The sequence below is a fragment of the Ruditapes philippinarum genome, unplaced genomic scaffold, assembly GCF_026571515.1.
Source record: "Ruditapes philippinarum isolate M1 unplaced genomic scaffold, ASM2657151v2 ctg5254_1_1_1_1, whole genome shotgun sequence".
NCBI classification, from domain to species: Eukaryota; Metazoa; Mollusca; class Bivalvia; order Venerida; family Veneridae; genus Ruditapes; species Ruditapes philippinarum.
This window is the reverse complement of record NW_026854361.1, coordinates 52439-74003: the sequence shown is the minus strand read 5'-3', so window position 1 is coordinate 74003 and position 21565 is coordinate 52439. Positions and strand designations below refer to the sequence as shown.

Sequence of the window (21565 nt, the reverse complement as noted above, 5' to 3'; positions counted from 1 at the left end):
TCATTTCATATAAAATACTGCAGTTTTGTGGTCAACCCTCGATATGCTATCTACATTATACTTTAAGTTTAAAGAAATGAAATTTTATGTGAAAATCCAAAAAGCATACCAGGTACCTGTTCAACCTATTAGAACGTCCTAATTACACTAAAAGGAACAAAATTTAAAAATTCCTCATAATTATGAATTTGAACATTTTATGAGTCAGTGTGCATCGCAAACTTAGAAACAAGGGTTAATATTAACTATCTGGTAAAACGTTAAAAGGTGCGGATAAAAAACAATTCATAAAATTGTGAACATGTTATTGAATGTGTGACTGCCGAGGGTAAAGTAATAATGCGTCAGTGCCAAATACCTAATCCAAAGTTGAATACAAATATGACCCAGATAATGGCAACTCTAACAAAATCTGTTCTAAGCATCAAAAACATCATTACAACAAATGGTCCAGTAGGTGGGTTTATTCTGAAATCAATTCATGTCTAAAACTCATCATTCTGTGTATCTATTGTTCTTACAATATCACTTGATTTCTAAAATTGGAGTAATTACTACTTACTTACTTACTGATTTCTGTAATTAATTAATCATTTTCTAAAATTGATTGGTTCACAGAATTAATTGATTTCTTGAAAATTGATTAATTTCATAAATCTGACAGTTTTAATCTGAAACCAGGCGATTTTCTTCAAATTGGGTTGCTCCTTAAATTTATTAAATGATGAAATTATAATATTGTCACTTTCCAACTTTTCTGGTGGAGAAAACCACAATTGCCCCAGTACATTATTTCAGACATGAAAGGGTCCATAGTAGAACTATCAGCGTTTTGCAAGCTAGCTAGCTAAACCTCTTAACATGAATGTATTCAAAAGTTCCTGACCAAGGATTCCAACCCTCCCAGTCAAGTGTTGGTAAAGAAGTGATTTCAAATCAGTGATCGTAACCACGTTGCCACATAGCACCTTAACAGGTAATTCATTTTGCCCTATGCCCCTACCCCTACAAAATATTTTTTTTAAATATATAATAATAAAGAAGGTACGAACCTTGCAAAGAAGAGTAAGAAGAACCAGGATCCCGGCACTGATAATATCAAGAGAACGTCTTCTATGTACTGTCTTCCGGTAAACCGGAACGGTATACATACCAATATCAGAAGACATGAGATCATGAACACGGTGTGATCTGGTGCATGCCGCTGAAAAAATATATACATTTAAGTTAACTCTTAGTGTACAGGGAACCGAACCGGAAGTGATTAGACTTTTCAACCAGTTTAGAGCTAAGCCAGCATGCACATACATTGTACATACATTTTTACCAGGATCTATAAAGCTGGCTATCAAACTTGAAATTTTGATCAAGATATCCTTAAAATTGATAATGGACAATTCCAAAATGGAAGGTGGACAAGTCAATTTAAGAAATTCAGCAGGTTGAAGGGTTAAAGAATATAAAAAATATCATCACTTTTTCGTATTTGATGGACTATGTATTTTCATCTTGATAAAAATCATACCAAAATAACTGAATTGCACAAAGAATGTTTGAAGACGGTGATGCAGACACAAGAACATCACTTACATTACTAAGATTAGAAATTACATATATTGCAAGGAATATTTTTATTATTTAATACATTTATTTCATCTATGCATTGAGTAACAATGACTCTCTCAATTAAAACTCTACAAACAGTATGAAAAGAATATGACTTTACAAGATGGATGAGTTCACAGGTTTTGTGCTTTTTTGGTCACACCTTTAAGGGTGACTTGAGAATTCTGTTTAAAATAATAGTTTTCCCATTTCTAGTTTGTGCAATCAAAATCCTGTGTATATCCATGAATAGTTTGAAATACAGGCCTTATTAACACAAACTTCAAATTCCCTACACATGTGTATATGTACATAAATATGTAAAAGCTACTAAAGATGTAGAATACCTGCCATCTTTCTTTTACAAGCAATGTTACTGTTTTATCAATTTAAATAAAGGCCTTTCAACAAAATATAAATAGTTTAGACCGTTTTAACCATGTTTATATAAAGTACAACATTGTGTACCTTTAAATTACAACAATTTTTTATATAGATTAAAACTTCGTTGTAATTTATTAAGAATCAAACACGCTTAAGTGTTCAAAGCACAATCATTAAATTATAATAAATTATATTTTTCAGCTTCACTGTAGTGCCAATACTTACACAATTTTTTAAAAACGCTAAAGCCCCCTGAGCTCCAATTTCTATAACTTCTAAAATCAAATATGCCAGACACATCAAACAAACAATAATCTCAGCTGCAAATCGTACCTGAAAATATTCAATTCTGAAACATTAAAAATTTTAAGTTCAGAAATATTAAATCATTTCACAATAAAAAATTATAAAAAAATCGATAGTAAAGTCTCATTATATAAATACAGTAACCCAATATCACAAGTCATTCAAAAGATGGAATAATACGAAAATACAAATACAAATTGTAATAAATAAAAAAAGTTCATTATCAATTTAAAGACCTTGTAGATAGTCAATCTAACATACCCCGTCCTTTGCTGTATTATACTTCAACAACTGATCTGCAGGACGTAAATATATGGCTAAACTTATCATTGACAAGTGTATAAAAGTCAGGATCAACCGCTGGATAAAACGTTTCTGAAACGAAAAAATATATAAATTTTCAGGTCATAATTGGTATAAATTTATTAAAAGTTTTACTGTAAGGCAAGTTCTTAGATCACTTAAATCAAACACTTTCAAAGAGTCCAGTCCATTAAACAGTAACCAGTCCTGGTGGCATGTGAGGAAACATACAGGTGATCTGAGTAGGGCTCGAACCCTCAAAACTTATGATTGAGTGCAGAGATAAAAAATTCCACTTGTCCGCTCATAATAACAAGTAGAAATTAAGAAAACTCGAAGCAGAACAAGTAGAAAAATGTTGCCTGCACATTGGATTTAGAAGCTAATCGACCTGCAGGATGAGTGACTCTGAAAATATTTTTCGATGCCTGTGAGTAGCAGACTATATTAACAAGCTTTCTTTAATTGGAAATACTACTATCCAATATATATGACTGATCAATTCCATTATCTGATCGATTCCATTATCTTTTATTTACAAAGAACCGTAGGAAGTTAAAGAAAAAATAAGAGAAAAAATATGAACTTGTCTTTATAGACCAGTTCCATGCAAAGTGTTTCAAATTTCAAATTCTGCTTTTGTCAGATTTTAAATTAATGCAACATTTAAATGACAGAAGCCCCTCCAGCTACAAAACTTTAAATATCAAGTTCAGTAACTCTTGAAGCTTTTTTGACTGACTCATCAAAGTTATCTCTCTTGCTTATCTATAATGGTGCAAATGAAAATTTGAAGTAAAATTAAATATCATTGATATTTCTGACATACAGAACACTGCATTATGAGAGAGGAAGAATTTATTAGTTGACAACAAATAGTCATAAAGAGAATTTTACATGTTTGTTTGTTTAATTTTTACACCAATTGCGCATCCGCACAGTCTGATATGGATCCATGCTGTTTGCTATCAGTTTCTTTACTTGTAATAGGGTTGGTAAGCGAACAGCATGGATCCTGATCAGACTGCGCGGATGCGCAGGCTGGTCTGGATCCATGCTGGTCGCAAACGCACTATGTTGGTTTTGTCATGGCCTGGCTCATATGTATATTGTAGATGACTTATAAGCATGTTGAATGTTTCATCCCATCAAATAATTTAAGTTTGAGTTTGATTCAGAAGTTGAACACATTATTAATGACTATTAGACACAATGTCTTAAATCAATAATTGTCATAGAAAAATTTCACCTTACCTGGATTTTACTCAAGTTGTAATTCAATACACACTTGTATTTAGTTTAAATGTAGGAAACATTGTAATGCTGCATGTTTGTAACGTTTATATAGTTTTTATAAAGAAATTTCATTCTTTTCACTTAAAAAGCAAATTTGCTGTATTAAAAATTTGTTATAAATATTCTGGGCAGGTTATTATGACCATATATGAGCCGCGCCATGACAAAACCAACATAGTGTGTTTGCGACCAGCATGGATCCCGACCAGCCTGCGCATCCACACAGTCTGATCAGAATCCATGCTGTTCGCTTACCAACCTTTTTACAAGTAGAGAAACTGACAGCAAACAGCATGAATCCTGATCAGACTGCGCGGTCTGGATCCATGCTGGTGGCAAACGCATTATGTTGGTTTTGTCGTGACGCAGCACAGATAAACATTTATTTGCAATATTACAACCAAACAACCATTTATGTAAGGCTATATAACCTGTCAAAAATCTTTAGATCTAATATCATAAATTTTAATGGAGTCTGTTGTGAGTTTATAACATTTCAGGGACAAATTAAATATAAGTGTATAAAAAATTTAAAATATGCAACTTTTTCTTCTTATCACATGCTATTAAAACATCGGAAATGAGAAAAAAAAATCAACATTTAAATCTTTGACTAAATAACGGGCAGAATGACAAAGTCACATGACATTTGTAATTAAGGTTAAGTCTTACTGCAATGCTTTTCCGCCAAAAATATTCTAACATCAGCCAATATTGTAGCAAACTGGTTATATCCAGAAGGTTATTTTTTTTTTAAATCTGGGGCATTACATTATTTACAATCGCTCATTATTTCTTGCTATGTACTAAATTCCGGTTATAAACGGTTAAAAATAATTGTGAAAAATAATTTTCTTGAAATGACTGATTTATTACGATACTGGCGGATGCAAGCAATTTTTAAGCCAGAAAGAATTGCAGTAAGACTACCTTAAACATGACTGTGCACTATAAAAAAATGTCAGTTAAGCTTATTATTCCATTTAAAACAAACTACATCCTGTGATAAGGCAGAGAAAACAACTTTCCATTTAATATCGAAATTTAGATAAACATATTACCCTTGCAAAAGTTTTCCATTTATCATCAAGAAGTTGACGCATGACTCCGCCCTCCAACATTTCCAGGTGATCGTCCTCCTCTCCGTTAATGGCAATCATAAGGGCCGAGCTGTAATCTGTAAAATTAAAAATAAACATCTAAAATATCGAACCTCTTGACACCAAATATCAATGCAATGCATCATCTTGAATAAACCTAATGATTATGAAATAACAAACTACGTCTAAGAAAAGGCTTAAAATTATATGTTTGTAAATATGCATTTTGGACGTTTTTATTTGCTGTTGAAAATTTGCATTATCTATGTTTTTATTTGCTATTTCTGTACACATTAAAGGAGTGTCTATGTCATTAAATGTTGTAACAGATTTTTTTTTAACTACAAAAGATGGTAGTAATACCAAAATAGCCAGGAGTCAGCAATACTGTATAATTTCCAACTAAATATATATAGACTAAATTCTTCAATCTTTTAACAAATGCCCTGACAGCAGAGTGTCCTAATATTGGTGGCGTGCTTATCAAGCAGAGTTTCACTGTACCAATAAACTATGATAAATGCATATTTTGAAACACTTCTTTTTAACCCATACCCTGCCCTCTATAGACAGGACCTGGCCTCAAGGTTATAAAACTTTTTTCTCAGTTCTGTCTCAAATCTCATGATTTTGATTGGTCAGTGAACATTTTTAGGTAATTTCTGACCAATCAAATGCCTGAGATCTGAGTTTGAGCTGAGAATTTCTTTATAACCTCCGATACAGGTATAGCATTCCCACTAACTGTGAGTACCATCAGGTCATTATCTTTTATTAGAATTTGCACTTTATTTGATTTATTGATTTTAAATTAGAAAATAGATATCAAATTTGTGTGTATTGTTGTAGAATACTGCATGGTTAGAGTTCAAATGTGTAGGAGTATAATCTATCCGCCTTCGAGATTAATTACAAAGAATTTGAACGATAAACCATGCATTATTTTACTATACAGTAATGCAAGAAAAGTTTGTATCTGACATCATTTGGTAAAATTTCATATCTGATGTTATATAATGTGTAAAGCATTTGTTTTTTATGCTGTCCATTTATAGTGTATGAACGCACTTGATTGCCCTTTTTGTTTGATAGGGAATATTGTGAGGAGTTTAAAAATTAATGGTATCACATTTTTTGTTTGAGAGTTAAGTTAATTTCTGAATTTCTAATAAAAGTTCTAAAATACAAATACACTATAATTATACAATCAATGTTTATGCAGAAAAATATTTTTTACTTTAAAAATTCATATCAACACTGGGTGCCATAGTGATTCATTTTGTTATCACAATACTTGTGGTACAAAATAATTTTTGTCTTGTGATTTTTGTTGAATAGTCTCAAAACTAAAGGACTCTCAGTGAGTTTAGTGACTTACTTGGCTCTCCATTTGGACTGATAGAATCTATTTCTGTGAGTGGATATGCTGAACAAGTTACATTACTATATCTCCAAAATACCTGAAAATGTACATCAACATATATAAATTATATTTATAAATATTTAAAACACAAGATATATTTTGGTACAGTTGTTATTTTCTTTTTTAATCTTGCGACAGAAAAGAGATGATTCTAAGAACAGAATCTGAACTGGCATTGCGGATTGTAACTATAAGAAACAGCCCCTGGATAAATTTTGAAATTCCTGTATAATAATGACATAATCCTTGGATAATGATGCTATCCTTAGATAATGACATCATCATCTGTGGATAATAATGCTATCATACTGCTTCCCATCCATGAATAATACTCGCATTCCTGGATAACTCTTGTCATCTTCGGAAAAAAATGCAAAAACAATTGCTAATTTCTGCATAATGGTAGCATTTCTGTATATTCCATCCCTGGATAATGTTTGTTATCCCTGGATAACTCTGGCATTCACTGTCTGGATAATGCTTGTGATCCAGATATAAAATACTTGCCATTCCTAGATAATGTTTGCAGTCCCTACATAATACATGCCATCCTTGTATATAATACTTGCGACCCCTGAATACTGCCTGCCACCTCTAGATAACATTAATTTTGTCATCTCTGGATATTGTTTATATGCCATCCCTGGATAAAATTAATTTTGCCATCCCATCTCTGGAAGTTGTTTGCCATCCAGAGATAACATATATGGATACTGTTTGCCACTCCGGAAAATCCTTGCCATCCCTTGATAGCATTTACCATTCCTTGGTAATCCTTGCCACCCCCCTAAAATCCTTGCCATCCCTTGGTAGCATTTACCATTCCTTGGTAATCCTTGCCACCCCTGGAAAATCCTTGCCATCCCTTGGTAGCATTTACCATTTCTTGGTAATCCTTGCCATCCCCAGAAAATCCTTGCCATGCCTTGGTAGCATTTGCTATTCCTTGGTAATCCTTGCCATTCTTTGGTAACATTTGCCATTCCTCGGTTATTCTTGCCATTCCAAGGATAATGCTTGCAATCCCTGCCTGTGCATTATTAGTAATTTTGTATATAGACAGACACAAAACCAGCTTTGCCATGAGTGAGAGTTTGACCTTCCTTGTAAAAAATCTCAAGGACAACAAGTATGTGATAATGGGAACATGGAGCATTTAATACATCTTTAAGAGAAACCAATATTTATGGCATTCATTGCTGTCACCGCACAGAACCAACTTCAAACAGCAATCCGACCATTCACCATCAATCAATACTCTTAATTAACCAATGATTTTTCTATTAATCTTAATGACAGACAATTCAATAATAAAAGATTGTTTACCATTTCTCACAAAGATCAATAGTTCAAAACTAAAGCATGATACACTCAACATTAAAAGCAAACATTCTTATCTGTACTGGAAGCCAGGAAACAGCAGAAAAAATATATAACACCAGAAAAAAGCCCGGAACCGACTTTACCAAATATAGAAACACAGCCCATTGGAATAATTATAGAAAACTTTGAGGAGGGTCGATCTTTAAAGCAGCACGCCTCCAGGTCTATACTAACTTTCATAAACATTTTAAAAATGCACAATGTATTAAAAAAAAAGTAAAAAGTTGTGAAGTGAACAAAGAAAATAACTGTCTCATTGGAACAGCACTTACAACCTATGTATATTACCAAAAACAGGTCAAAACATTGAAAAATAGCCCGTGCTGCCTTTGCTGCGGTAGTAAAACAATAGAAATACTGCAAAATCAATCATATTTGTTTAACTTTTACCCTAATGCTAACAAATAAATTTACCCAATAGGACCAGTGCAGACCAAAATCAGCCATCTAATTATGGTCTGCACTAATTGCTTCTCAATTAGTACTTATTTTGAAATTTTTCCTAAAGATGCTGACTGTTTTTGTGTAGATTAAAAGATGGTCATGTCAGTCTAAGTCATTTATAGCATGGTGTGGGTTACAATGGTCTTACATCTTCTTGTTGGCTGCCTAATTTTAGCATTGTACAATTAAAAGGTTCATGCACAACCAAAAAAACACCCCTGGAAATCTTAAATCATTTATTATTTAACCTTCATGTATATAATTATAGTTCCTTAGGTTAAAAACAATGTTGTAACAACTTGTTATTTAAATTTAAATTCCCAGGTTTTTTTTTTCAGTACTTCATGAATAATATGCTTAGGATTGTGGGTTTTAACTCAACATTGGACATTTTACATCTGGGGTGGACACCAAAATTTTTCAAAGCACTACTAGTAAACATGTGGCACATAGTCCTCATAAAAAAAATTTCAAAGCATTAATAAGCAACCAATATATTTTGCCAGAATATCAGCCAACTATATCAATTTGTAATTTCTATCCGAGTAAATGTATAACAAAAACATTTATTTTCAATAGTGAATACTACCTATTATCAGCTATAAAATCAGTAAAACACCGCCCCCTGCATATATAAAGATTCTGACATTATTCAAAAATCTAAACTGTCCAAATATAACATTATTTATCTCGATCCACATCAGTATCAAACAATTGCTTAGTTTCTATTTCTAAAACTAGACCAAGGAACTTCGCTATATACATTGTAACGACTTATTAATTTACCGTTAAACAAAAAGGTCAGAGCAATGAATTTGTTTAAGTGCGCTCAAATAATGACATCAATGGTATCGATGTACACCATCGAGAATTGATTTCATCAATCTTAGGTTATTAAAGTAACATAACAATAGCATCAGTTTAACAGAACAAATATAATTTTACCCATGTATTGAATATAAACTATTTCTGGCCAATCGCAGGGGTCAAAAACGGAAAACAGTCAAATTAGTATTTGTCATATTCCAAATAAATATAATAAGTTAACAATCATAGAAAAATTCTTTCTTGTTTATAATAATTCACTTGGGTCAAACAAACAGAGCTCTTAAGTAAAAAAAAAGACATTTTAGCTCTTGAAAAAAGTTGAAAGATAATCACACCCTCCAATTGTCACATTATTCAGGGACGGACAGATGGACACTAGTACAACAAACCCATTTAGATAATACCCAGTTTAAAGCTGGTACATGGATACAGATTTCTGAGTGAAGAGCTTACAACACTTTAGAAAAATTATCAATTGCACATTATCCACATTATTTATCATTCAAATTTAATGTTAAGATACTTTTAAACAGCCAATCTATTGTAAGAATTTGAACACCTATATTGAATATATACCTATATTGAATATATACATGTATCAAGATTGGTAGAGAAATAGACTATTCTAAACTGAAAAATGTTGTAGATGGGTTTCTTTTTAATTGTGTGCAAAACTTTGTCTGTTATATTGTACTTCTTCATTAGTTATGTATGACTGACCCTGCAATCAACTGCAACTGAGACTTTACACCAGAAAATCATTATTAACTTAGCTTCTTCACATATAAGGGATTTCAAAATCCATTGCAGGATTCAAACCAAAGACGGGTAAATTAATTAAAAGATTTATGAAAAGATTTATGAAACAACAAAAAATGAAGCTACCAACAGTATAGAGCCAGGTCAGAACTGCATACTGACGGCAAAGGCTGATCACTTTTTTAAGTTTGTTAAAAGTATAATGAAGTTTCATACACTGCTTTTCCAATGTGTTGACATTCAATTTATGAAAAATTCATGAGTGGGAGATGTTTAATTGGCCGACACATGTCAATCTGATATCAAACGAAACAACCAAAGCACTACTGCAAAATGCGTTAGAATCACAATTAATCAAACACGTCAGTCAAGCTTTCAGATTTGACAACATACAAATTTCCTTTAATACTCACAAATCAACAAAAAGCTTCTAGTGCAAGAAAGCAATAATCATGCAATCGATACCTATTTTTTATCTTGATTTACCAATACATTGCAATGTTATTGCAACGTTCAATTAAACCAAAGACTGTTCAATTAAACCAAATACTCTTAAATGGACTCAATTCCTTGTAACCAACACATATGGATAAAAACAATTTGCGTCACCAAGTACATCGGTTTGTGTATCTGCGTTGAGGGCAATTACACCATTATTTGCTATTCCCAATACAGATAGTGATCTGGTGCCGAGAAACATGTCTAAAAATCAATCACCGCCTATTGATCATTTATCGGCCACCAAGCTTACTCAAGTAATCACTGATTTTAATTACAGACAATATTAAACGAAGTTCGTTTGAGGGGGTATTTTCTATTTATTTGAAAAACCTTTAAAAAAAGGTTTTACATCCATGAGAATGTCCTCGTGTTTATTATGTATTAAAATGTGTTTTGTTTACTTCTATTATTTTCAACACTTATCCACGTAGTATAATTTAGTTTTAAACATATTTATTTTAGCTCAATTGTGAAGCAAGTTTGTAGAGCTTATGTGAATCACTACTATAACTCACATCACTGCTTCCATATAAAGAAATTAAACATGGAGGTAACAAGAGAGGAGACTCGGACCCACAATCTCTGGGTTGAGAGGCAAACACCACATCTTTCCCATAGCTATACCATTTCTACCCTCTCATATAACCAATGCATGTGTACCAGTTTTCCAAATTTTACAATTGTATTAGATACATGTAATGCTACTAATTGAGGCCAAATACACGACTGAAAAAATAAATAAATTGAATTGCCTCTCAACAAAACAGTTGTCAATATCTAAATCAATTTGTTAACTTCTGATCAAGATAATTAGGATCAAGTGATACCACATTTTTTCCTGCTATATTGTTGAGCTTAAGGATTTAATAATCTTTTTATCTTTCTTTTTTTATAATTACTAAATGATTGGATAGAAGTATTGACACATTAAAAGACTAGAAATGTGTCCATAGAATCAATCCCGCTCCCTCGCTTACTACTGTGTTGTCAGTCTTAGTAAGAACAGCATGTCAAGCAAGGGAAAATCCCTAATCAGTCCTCCCCTGTAGGATGTGGTAAGGCCTAAAGAAATTCAAACTGACATCTTCATTTCATGGTACTTCATTTCAGGGCATCTCTACATAGAACCAAAGATGCCACTTGGTGCTTCACTTGAGGGCACCTCTTATTTGGGACCAAAAAAACATTTGGTGCTTTATTTCTAGACCCCTCTACGTAGGACCAACAACCTTTGCAAATTAGCTGAATTGTAACTTAATGACAACATAAATCTTACATTGACAGGAAATAACCGGCATTATATAAATACACATGATTATTTATATGTACTTACAATACTGTTTAATTCTAAAATTTCTTTAAAGAGTCTATGTCGTCCTAATTTACTGGCAAGGGCTAGCGGAGTTAAGTTTTCATTATTAACAATATCACGTTGAGCTGGCTTCTTATGATGTTTCACCATATACTTGTACATCTCCTGGAATAAAATATTCAAATACTCTTCAAAATGGAGTCCAAAAATATCATCAGTAAAAATACAAATACTCTTCAAAATGGAGTCTAAAAACATCATTTGTGAGAGATACTCATCACAAAAGATGTGCTCTCTATAATGAAGTTAGTGGAAAAGTATACAAGAAATGGATAATTTTCTAAATAGAGGTCTAAACAATTAAAAGTACAGAAAACTGATACTCTTCTATAAAATACAATGAAGTTAGAATATAAAATAGGAAAAGGTTTACTCTTCTAAGTAGAGGAAGAAAAATATTTAAATAATGTTACTTATCAGAATAAAAGTTAATATATGAATTGTGCTATAAAGTATATTTTATTAATGCAAAAGAGAAAAACAAAACAGCCTTAAAAGAGACAAGATAACAATGTTTGTTAATTGCTACTCAAAAGTATTCTCCAAACTAAAAGTAAAAGTTTAAACAAAGGCAACATTCATCAAAAATATCAACTAAATATCAATAGATATTTCAAAGGAAATAACAAAGGAGCTAACTACCACAAGCTCTCACAGATGTAAATCCAATTACTTAATTTTTTTGAAATCTTTGATCCTCTCAATCAACTTTTATCATGTAAAAAAATATATTTATGAAAAAAAAAGATAATTGCAAAGAAAGCATATCTACCATGCTCTTTACAAAAGCCTTGACCTTTATCTAAATATCTAGGTCAATTCACTATATTTTTGTCAACTATGACCTTGACTTATTGACCTCAAATTAAATTATCAAGCTCTTCAGGCATCAGGCTAACATGTAATGACTATAACTTAAAATTAATAAAACAATTATCTTAAGTTATCTCAATGTTTTTACAAAGACATGTGACCTTGACCTAGATGTCTTTAAACCTTGCACTTTTAACTTGTAATGTTTCAAGGACATAATGTGCCAAAGAAACTCTGCAAAGTGACAAAATAAAATTACCTACTTAAATAAATATGAAAAAAACCAAAAACATTTTTATGATAAATATGACTGTAAAAATTAACATATAACATATAAAAAAACAACGAAAACCAGGTTTTCAACCACCAAGTTTTGATGTGACAGCAATCAATAGGTCAAACTGTACTAAAGTTATTGAGTAGAAGCTGAAAATTCTATTGTAAGCAAATGACCTTAACCTTGCTCCTAGATATCTAAGTGGCAATCCAAAGCTGCCACACAGCAAGTTTGGTGTCAAAAGGTCAACGCAAACTCAAGTTATTATGTGAAAACTGAATGCATCAACCTTGATCACAGACACCTGGGTAGCAATCCAAAGCTGCCTCTTGATATTAGCTACCCATACATCAAATTTAGTGTCAATAGGCCAAAACAAACTCAAGTAAATGAGCCAAAACTGAATTTCTATTTTTAGTAACAGTGACCTTGACCACTGACACCTGGGTAGCAATCCCAAGCTGCCTATTGATATAACCTACCCATACATCAAGTTTGGTGTCAATAGGCCAAAGCAAACTCGAATTATTGAGCTGAAACTGAATTTCTCTTTAAGAAACAGTGACCTTGACCTTGATAACAGACGCCTGGGTAGCAATCCCAAGCTGCCTCTTGATATCAGCTATTCATACACAAAGTTTGGTGTCAATATGCCAAAGCAAACTAAAGTTATTCCTAAGCTGCCTCTTGATATAAACTATCCATACACTAAGTTTGGTGTCAATAAGCCAAAGCAAACTGAAGTTATTAAGTGGAAAACTGAATTTCTATTTTTATTAACAGTGACCTTAAACCTTGATCACAGACACCTGGGTAGCAATCCCAAGCTGCCTCTTGATAAAAGCTACCTACACACCAAGTTTGGTGTCAATATGCCAAAGCAAACTAAAGTTATTAAGTGGAAAACTGAATTTCTATTTTTAGTAACAGTGACCTTGACCTTGATCACAGACACCTGGGTAGCGATCTTGAAGATCTTGAAGAAAACACCAGAATTGTCTGATGTATGGTTTTGGAATTATCCTTTAATTTCATGTTAATATTGTACAAGTTTATGTACCCCCTGAATTTTTATTTTACCCCCAGTTTTCAAAGGTAAGGTGTAAAAATACCCCTAATGAAAAATAGAAGTGGGAACACTGCTCAAGTTATTGTGCAGAAACTGAATTTCTATTTTTAGTAACAGTGACCTTGACCTTGATTACTGACACCTGGGTAGCAAGCCCAAGCTGCCTTTTGATATAAGCTATTTATACACCAAGTTTGGTGTCATTAGGCCAAAGCAAACTCTAGTTATTGAGCGGAAACTGAATTTCTGTTTTTAGTAAAAGTGACCTTGACTTTAATCACAGACACCTTGGTAACACTTGATATAAGCTACCCACACACCAAGTTTGGTGTCAATAGGCCAAAGCAAACTAAAAGTTATTGAACAGAAACCCAAAGTTGACGCCCGCACGCCGACTTCGGCATTACAATAACCCAGTATATAAAAATTGTTTACGATGTCAAAAAAGAACATAGAACAAATCTAACAACATAAATATAAATGTATATAATACTCTGAAAATAAAAATAAAACAATGTAAAGCACTAGATAGGACCAGACATTATCAGATTCAACAAACACAGATCATTTTTTGTATAGTACTGTAAGAAAGTGATGCTGGACAAAGGGTACATTTAAACAAAGCACAATTAACTACATAATCTACAGTACCTCGCACTTCTGCATGGTGAAATGAATTATTTCATTATTTGACAGTACTAGTAGAATTCAAAACTACATCAGTACATAAAATATAAGTGATAATTGAGCCCCGTCATGACAAAACCAACATAATGCGTTTGTGACCAGCATGGATTCAGACCAGCCTGCGCATCCGCACAGTCTGATCAGGATCCATGCTGTGCGCTTACAAACCCTATAACAAGTAGAGAAACTGATAGCAAACAGCATGGATCCTGATCAGACTGCGTAGATGCTCAGGCTGGTCTGGATCCATGCTGGTCGCAAACCCATTATGTTGGTTTTATCATGACGTGGCTCATATATACATGATCTTATACTGCACATTTATAATGTTGCTTTTCATTGGATAGTCTTGATGTATATATAGTTTTATATATACTGCTGTCAACTTATAAAGAAATCACATTTTTTTCTTTAAAAAAAGGAAGTTTGCTGTATTATAAATTCTTCATAAAGATTCCTGACAGGTTATATGGCCATATATAAACGGTTGCTAGTAAATTAAATATCCAAACAACTGTTTATATCAGGCGATATAATTTGTCAAAAAATCTTAATAACTAAATAACTATAAAAATATACATTTAATTTGTGAAACATCAAAATTACATGTTCTTTCATCATGCTTAGTCTTTGCTACTTGTATATACTTTATATTACTTCAAGTTTTATTTTATCAAAATATTAAGATGATAATAAAAGTTTGTTTTTTTCTGTTTTTTTTGTTTTTGTTTTCTTGTTTGCTTCTTGAGATGATACAAGAGAATAGTCAAGTTCCAAATCTCTTGCAGTGTTTGTCAAAATGGTGAAAAAGTTCACAATTTGTCAGCTTGTCAGCTGTCACAAATCCAACCCAACCTCTCCCCCCTCAATATTTTCATTTACCTTATCTCATGACTAGAATTTGCAATTTCCTAAATTCTCAGACCCAAACCACATGTTCTCAAAAATGTGGAAAAGTAAAAACCGTTATGACACTGATAATTATATAAGTTACTTTTATATACAGTTATTATATGGAAATGAGGAGAATATAGCACTGGCTAATGCAAATAATTTCTTAGCTAAAAAGCACTTTACTGTACAGTGGCCTGAATGAGATCTAGAACATACAGTAACCTGAGACAATAATGAAAGGAGGTAGCTGTGGTGGTATATTAGGTAAATTAAATATAATTGCTGCTTAAAACGTCATTCCAGCATTTTTTTTAACCAATGAATGTTTAGATTAAACAAACTGCACACAATGGTTACAATCGTAGCTGCAAATTGTTTAGGTTTTTTGGCAATTTTCCAGCTCTTTCTGTCAGTGGGTGCCATTCTATACATATTATTTCAGATGCACTGTAGCAGCAACGGGTTGAACGACCAACAAATTCTGAATACAGTTGATTGACTTTTTCATAATGAACAACATGACTAATAAGTAATTTCTGTAGTAAATTGTTTGTTTGTTTGGTTGATTGGGTTTTGTTTAACACAGACACAGAAAAGGTCATATGGCGATGTTCAGGTTTAACTGGTGAAGGAGGACCTCAGGTGCCCTTCTAAGCATTATTTCAGGCACGAAAGGGAACCTTTGTAGAACCAACGAAGTTCCGTAAGATAGCTGGATAGCTTCCTCACATGACAAAATCAAAAGTCCCTGTCAGGATTCGAACCCATAGCGATGAGTGGTTTGAAGTCAACAACCTTAACCACTTGGCCAAGGACACTCCAATGTTTATAATGAACAAGAATTTGTAACAGAGTTACCAACGTCCCCCGCCTCGGGGAATTTTTATACGAAGCATAAAATTGTGCTATTTCAAAAGATTAAAATGAAACACAGAATTTAACAAGGGTAAATCTAAATGCCCGCCACTAACGTGGGGGCACAAAAATTCATCATGTAAAGCTTTGACCTCTAAGTGTGACCTTGACCTTGGAGGTAGGGGTGCAGGTGTTATGCATGACATATTGTCTTAATATTGTAACTATTTGTGCCAAGTATTTTCAAAATCACTTGAACAATGAAGAAGTTATAGATCGGACACAAAATAAACCCTATAACAGACTATGTAAATCTTTGACCTCTAAGTGTGACCTTGACCTTGGAGGTAGGGACACAGGTGTTACGTATGACATATTATCTTATCATTGTGACTATTTGTGCCAAGTATTTTCAAAATCCCTTGATCTATGAAGAAGTTATGGACAAGACACAAAATATACCATATAACAGATTTTTATTAACCTTTGACCTCTAAGTGTGACCTTGACCTTGAAGGTAGGTGTGCAGGTGTTATGCATGACATATGGTCTTATTATTGTAACTATTTGTGCCAAGTATTTTCAAAATCCCTTGAACTATGAAGAAGTTATAGATTGGACACAAAATATACCCTATAACAGACTATCTTTGACCTCTAAGTGTGACCTTTAACTTGGAGGTAGGGATGCAGGTGTTGTGCATGACACATTGTCTTATTATAGTGACTATTTGTGGCAAGTATTTACAAAATCTTTCGATCTATGACAAAGTTATGGACCGGACACAAAATATACCCTATAACAGACTATGTTAATCTTTGACCTCCAAGTGTGACCTTGACCTTGGAGGTAGGTGACCGGTTGTTGCGCATGACACATCATCTCATTATTGTGAACAATTGTGTCAAGTATTTACAAAATCCCTTCAAAGATAAGGAAGTTATGGACCGGACACGACATATACCCTCAAATAGATAATGTTGACCTTGAATGAGCAAGTGTGACCTTGACCTTGGATGTAGGGGTCTGGTTGTTGCGCATGACACATCCTCTTATTATAACAAACATTTGTGCCAAGTTATTTCAGATTCCTTTGATAAATGACAAAGTTATGGACCGGACAAGACAGTGTGACGGACAGACGGACTGACGGACGTTCTAACATTTTGGGTTTAGGGGCTATTTTCTTTGTTTTCTTAAGGGCTATTAGCCCATATACCCTTTGATCATGGAATGAACCTATTGTTCTCTTTTGTTCTCTTTACTGTTACATTAGCCCCTAAACCCAAAATGTTTGCACGGACGGACAGACGGACGTTCCTACGAATGGTCATTTATTGGGTACTTCTTTTGTTTAAAGGTACCCAACAAGAGAACATAAGTACCCAACAATACTGACGGAATGAATAGAATTACCCAACAAGTGTCCTCTCGTGTGTTGGAGATACCCAACAGGACTGACAGACAGACGGACGGAGCCTATTTCTATATCCCCCTTTTTTCTTCGAAAAGGCGGGGGACAATAACAAATTATCAACAGGAGAAAAGGAGGTCTTAATTACGAATTATTTCACTGAGAATCATATAATAAAACATATTGGCTCAGGTGACAACTGAACTGCTGTGTTATTGTTCATGCATGTGTAATTAACAATTCAGGGTTCAATTACTATTGAATACCCTTGTTCATTTTACAGCAGATTATCAACTGTTTCCTGTCATGTAAGTAGATCAATAATGGCTGATTTATATGCATTTTAGAATTTTCTGCAATTGTGCAACAAGTCAACAACAAAAGAATGCTTTTATTGACAGAAAGTTTCAAGTATCGTAAAAAATCTGGCAATAAATACTAGATATACCAGAGCAAAGAACTGCATAAAACTTTAACAATCATAATGGCTGCACCAAACATAATGGCTGCTCCTAACAGCAGAATGTGATAAAATTACCGGTTGCCACATTTTTTTTTTAAAAAGCATGAAAATTTGAAATGATTTGATAAAACTTTTAATTATTTATGATCATAAGTTTTTGTGGTAGGTTTGTATACAAGACTAATAGAAATGAGATTTAAAAACAAAGATTCTTGTCAATTATATTACCTCCCTTTATCATACTGACTTCTAATTATAATATAGGCTTGTCAGATTGTATAATAATAATTTTATTTTTTTTTCCCTTTATCTGATATAATGGGGCAAAATTATAGACTTCACCTTTTGTCAAACTAGTTACTGACTTTTCAAAATCTTCATAATAACAAAACAAGAAAAGAAGAAAAAATAGAAAAATACTATTGCTACATGTTTAATGAATTGGAAATGACAATTCTAGTAAAATTATAGTAAAGATTAAAGAATGTCCACATTATGTAGTGAAAATACTTGTAAGATACTATAGTAAGAAATATTTGTATATTTGTATGACATTGCTATGAAATATTTGATTGATATTCATAAAATATTTATCCATGAACACAATATTTATGTGATACACTGTGATTATATCATTAATAAAAAAAATATTTATTATATAATATATAGAGGATATTTAAGTTTTTTCCATAATCCAGGATTTATTTTCATTGAGAGGTATGAAAATAAATATTTCATGAGTGGCGGTAGCCACGTCATAGTGAAATATGATAATTTTCTTACCACAAGATGAAAATAAATCCTGTATTTATTGAAGAAAAAACTTAAATTTTCTGTTTACTACGTACTGGGTTACCTTCATATTAACTGGACAATCAGTTTACCAGACAAAAGCTATTCCTGCCGAATAGTGCAGCAAGTTTATTTTTTGCTTCGATTAAAAAATCATACAGTCTGAATCGTACACACACTTTCTATTTTAAAGTAAATAATAAAAAAAAAAAAAAAACACTCTCAGGTAAATATTGTTGGTTTCAGTTCTATATTTACTAACATGCCCTTTTGTTTACTAGTTATTTCATGACCTGGTCATGTGGGGGAATAATCTGTTCAGTGAGTGAGTGTGCAGGCCCGAATATGGAGGCCCTTAATGGGTTATTTTAGATAGGTTTTACTTTTAATTCTTCTCAATGTTACCTTAGGAGACAATCATAACATACAGTTGACTCTCAATAAGTCGAAAGCGCTTTACTCAAAATTCCGCGTTAGTCGAAGAATTTCTATAGTCCTGTCAAATTTCCTTCTTTATCTTTGTATTTTAACTCTGTTCAAATTTTGACTTACCGAGACACCTGTTTAGTCGGAAAAAAAATTTGGTCCCGTCAATTAAAGTCCAACATTTTTTCATCTCAATTAGTCGAAGTGTGAAAACAGCCGACTGATCAAAGGTCGGAGACATCAAGGTGAGATGTTGTCACTCGTGATTCACACATTTCATGGTAATTTTAATTGCTGGTCATCATGTATTATTAACACGTCATAAAAGTGGCTTTAATCGGTTTCAGGACTTAATTGGTTTTAACAGTCAGATAACTAAATTAAGATTTAATTACATTAAGAAAGTTGACTCGCGCCAGTCTGACAGATGTTAGTCAAATAACAGCCTAGGTATTGATGTGTGTAATATCAACGTAAATGACATTTGTATCATTAATGTTCCGTCATATTGCATACATTAATATGTACTTCAGGTTCACGATAGTTGCTTCTTTTGTTTTCTTCCGATAATCAATTCACTTCAAATTGTAGTTGAAAAAAATAAATGTGTTATTGTGCTTTTATTATAGTGAATTGTCATGAGTGCTTATTAAAAACATAATTATGCATACTGATGAATACTGACAAACTTGCATTTATGTCATTGCTACGAATGTTTGTGTTTATGTTTCACTATTAATTTACATGTATTAAATTTTGAATAATTTATTTTTGTTCATTTAGAATTTGTAGTTTTAAGTGATTTTGTCCGCCCTGTCATTTTCACGGGAGGGCTTTTGTCCGCCTTGTCATTTTTTGACGGTAGGGCTTTTGTCCTGGAGGACTTTTGTCTGTTTCCCAAACGACATGGCAAACTGTCCTTACTTAACATAGCTTTATTCTTTTCTGTGACTGATTGAATTTACGATGACTTAATACTTTTAAAAAAGATAGAAAAACTGTTAATAACAAGAAATGTTTGTAAAACATGTATGCCCCCTGTCGGAAGCCAATTAGTCATGTGATCAGGTTATTATGCTTGACTTCTGACCCAGTGAACAAACAATAAAGGTTATCTAGTATCTACTGGTCATGACTAGTCACAAGGTAATAATTATTGTGACCCTATAGGTTGTGTGCAGCAATTTAAGTTATTACAAATCTTACCAAATAATATATGCATAAATTTTATGAATCATGTAGGCCTCATTAATGACAGCCAAGTTGTTGACCCCTTGACCCCAAAATCAATAGGTCATCTGCTGGCAATGACCAATCATCATACCAAGTGTGAAGTTTCTAGGCCTAAGCGTTCTTTAGTTATTGATTGGAAACTGTTTTTACCTACAAGGTCAATGTGACCTTGACCTTTGACCCCTTGATCCCAAAATCAATAGGAGTCATCTGCTGGTCATGACCAATCATCATACCAAGTTTGAAGTTCCTAGGCCTAAGGGTTCTCTAGTTATTGATCGCAAACCGTTTTTACCTACAAGGTCAATGTGACCTTGACCTTTGACCCCTTGACCCCAAAATCAATAGGGGTCATCTGCTGGTCATGACCAATCACCATACCAAGTTTGAAGTTCCTAGGCCTAAACGTTCTTTGGTTATTGATCAGAAACTGTTTTTACTTACAAGGTCAATGTGACCTTGACCTTTGAACCCTTGACCCAAAACTCAATAGGGGTCATCTGCTGGTCATGACCAATCATCATACCAAGTTTGAAGTTCCTAGACCTTAGCGTTTTTAGTTAATTGATCGGAAACCGTTTTTACCTACAGGGTCAATGTGACCTTGACCTTTGACCCCTTGACCCCAAAATCAATAGGGGTCATCTGCTGGTCATGACCAATCACCATACCAAGTTTGAAGTTCCTAGGCCTAAGGGTTCTTAAGTAATTGATTGGAAATCGTTTTTACCTACAAGGTCAATGTGACCTTGACCTTTGACCCCAAATTCAATAGGGGTCATCTACTGATCATGACCAATCACCATTCCAAGTTTGAAGTTCCTAGGCCTAAGGGTTCTTTAGTTATTGATCGGACACCGTTTTTGCTTACAAGGTCAATGTGACCTTGACCTTTGACCCCTTGACCCAAAATCAATAGGGGTCATCTACTGATCATG

At 33.2% G+C, this 21565-nt stretch overlaps 1 protein-coding gene across 3 annotated transcripts in view; it reads right to left on the bottom strand.

Moving 5' to 3' along the window:
• The window catches only part of LOC132739948 (transient receptor potential cation channel subfamily V member 6-like), an 86569-nt gene that overhangs the window by 22516 nt on the left and 42488 nt on the right, over positions 1–21565 (bottom strand). For all 3 annotated transcript variants that reach the window (XM_060727793.1, XM_060727795.1, XM_060727794.1), the window contains exons 6-11: positions 11666–11809; positions 6373–6454; positions 4956–5071; positions 2557–2670; positions 2215–2322; positions 1053–1204 (exon numbers count right to left, since the gene is read on the bottom strand). In XM_060727793.1, coding sequence (XP_060583776.1) covers positions 1053–1204; positions 2215–2322; positions 2557–2670; positions 4956–5071; positions 6373–6454; positions 11666–11809 — 716 coding nt within the window. The remainder of the gene's footprint in view (positions 1–1052; positions 1205–2214; positions 2323–2556; positions 2671–4955; positions 5072–6372; positions 6455–11665; positions 11810–21565) is intronic.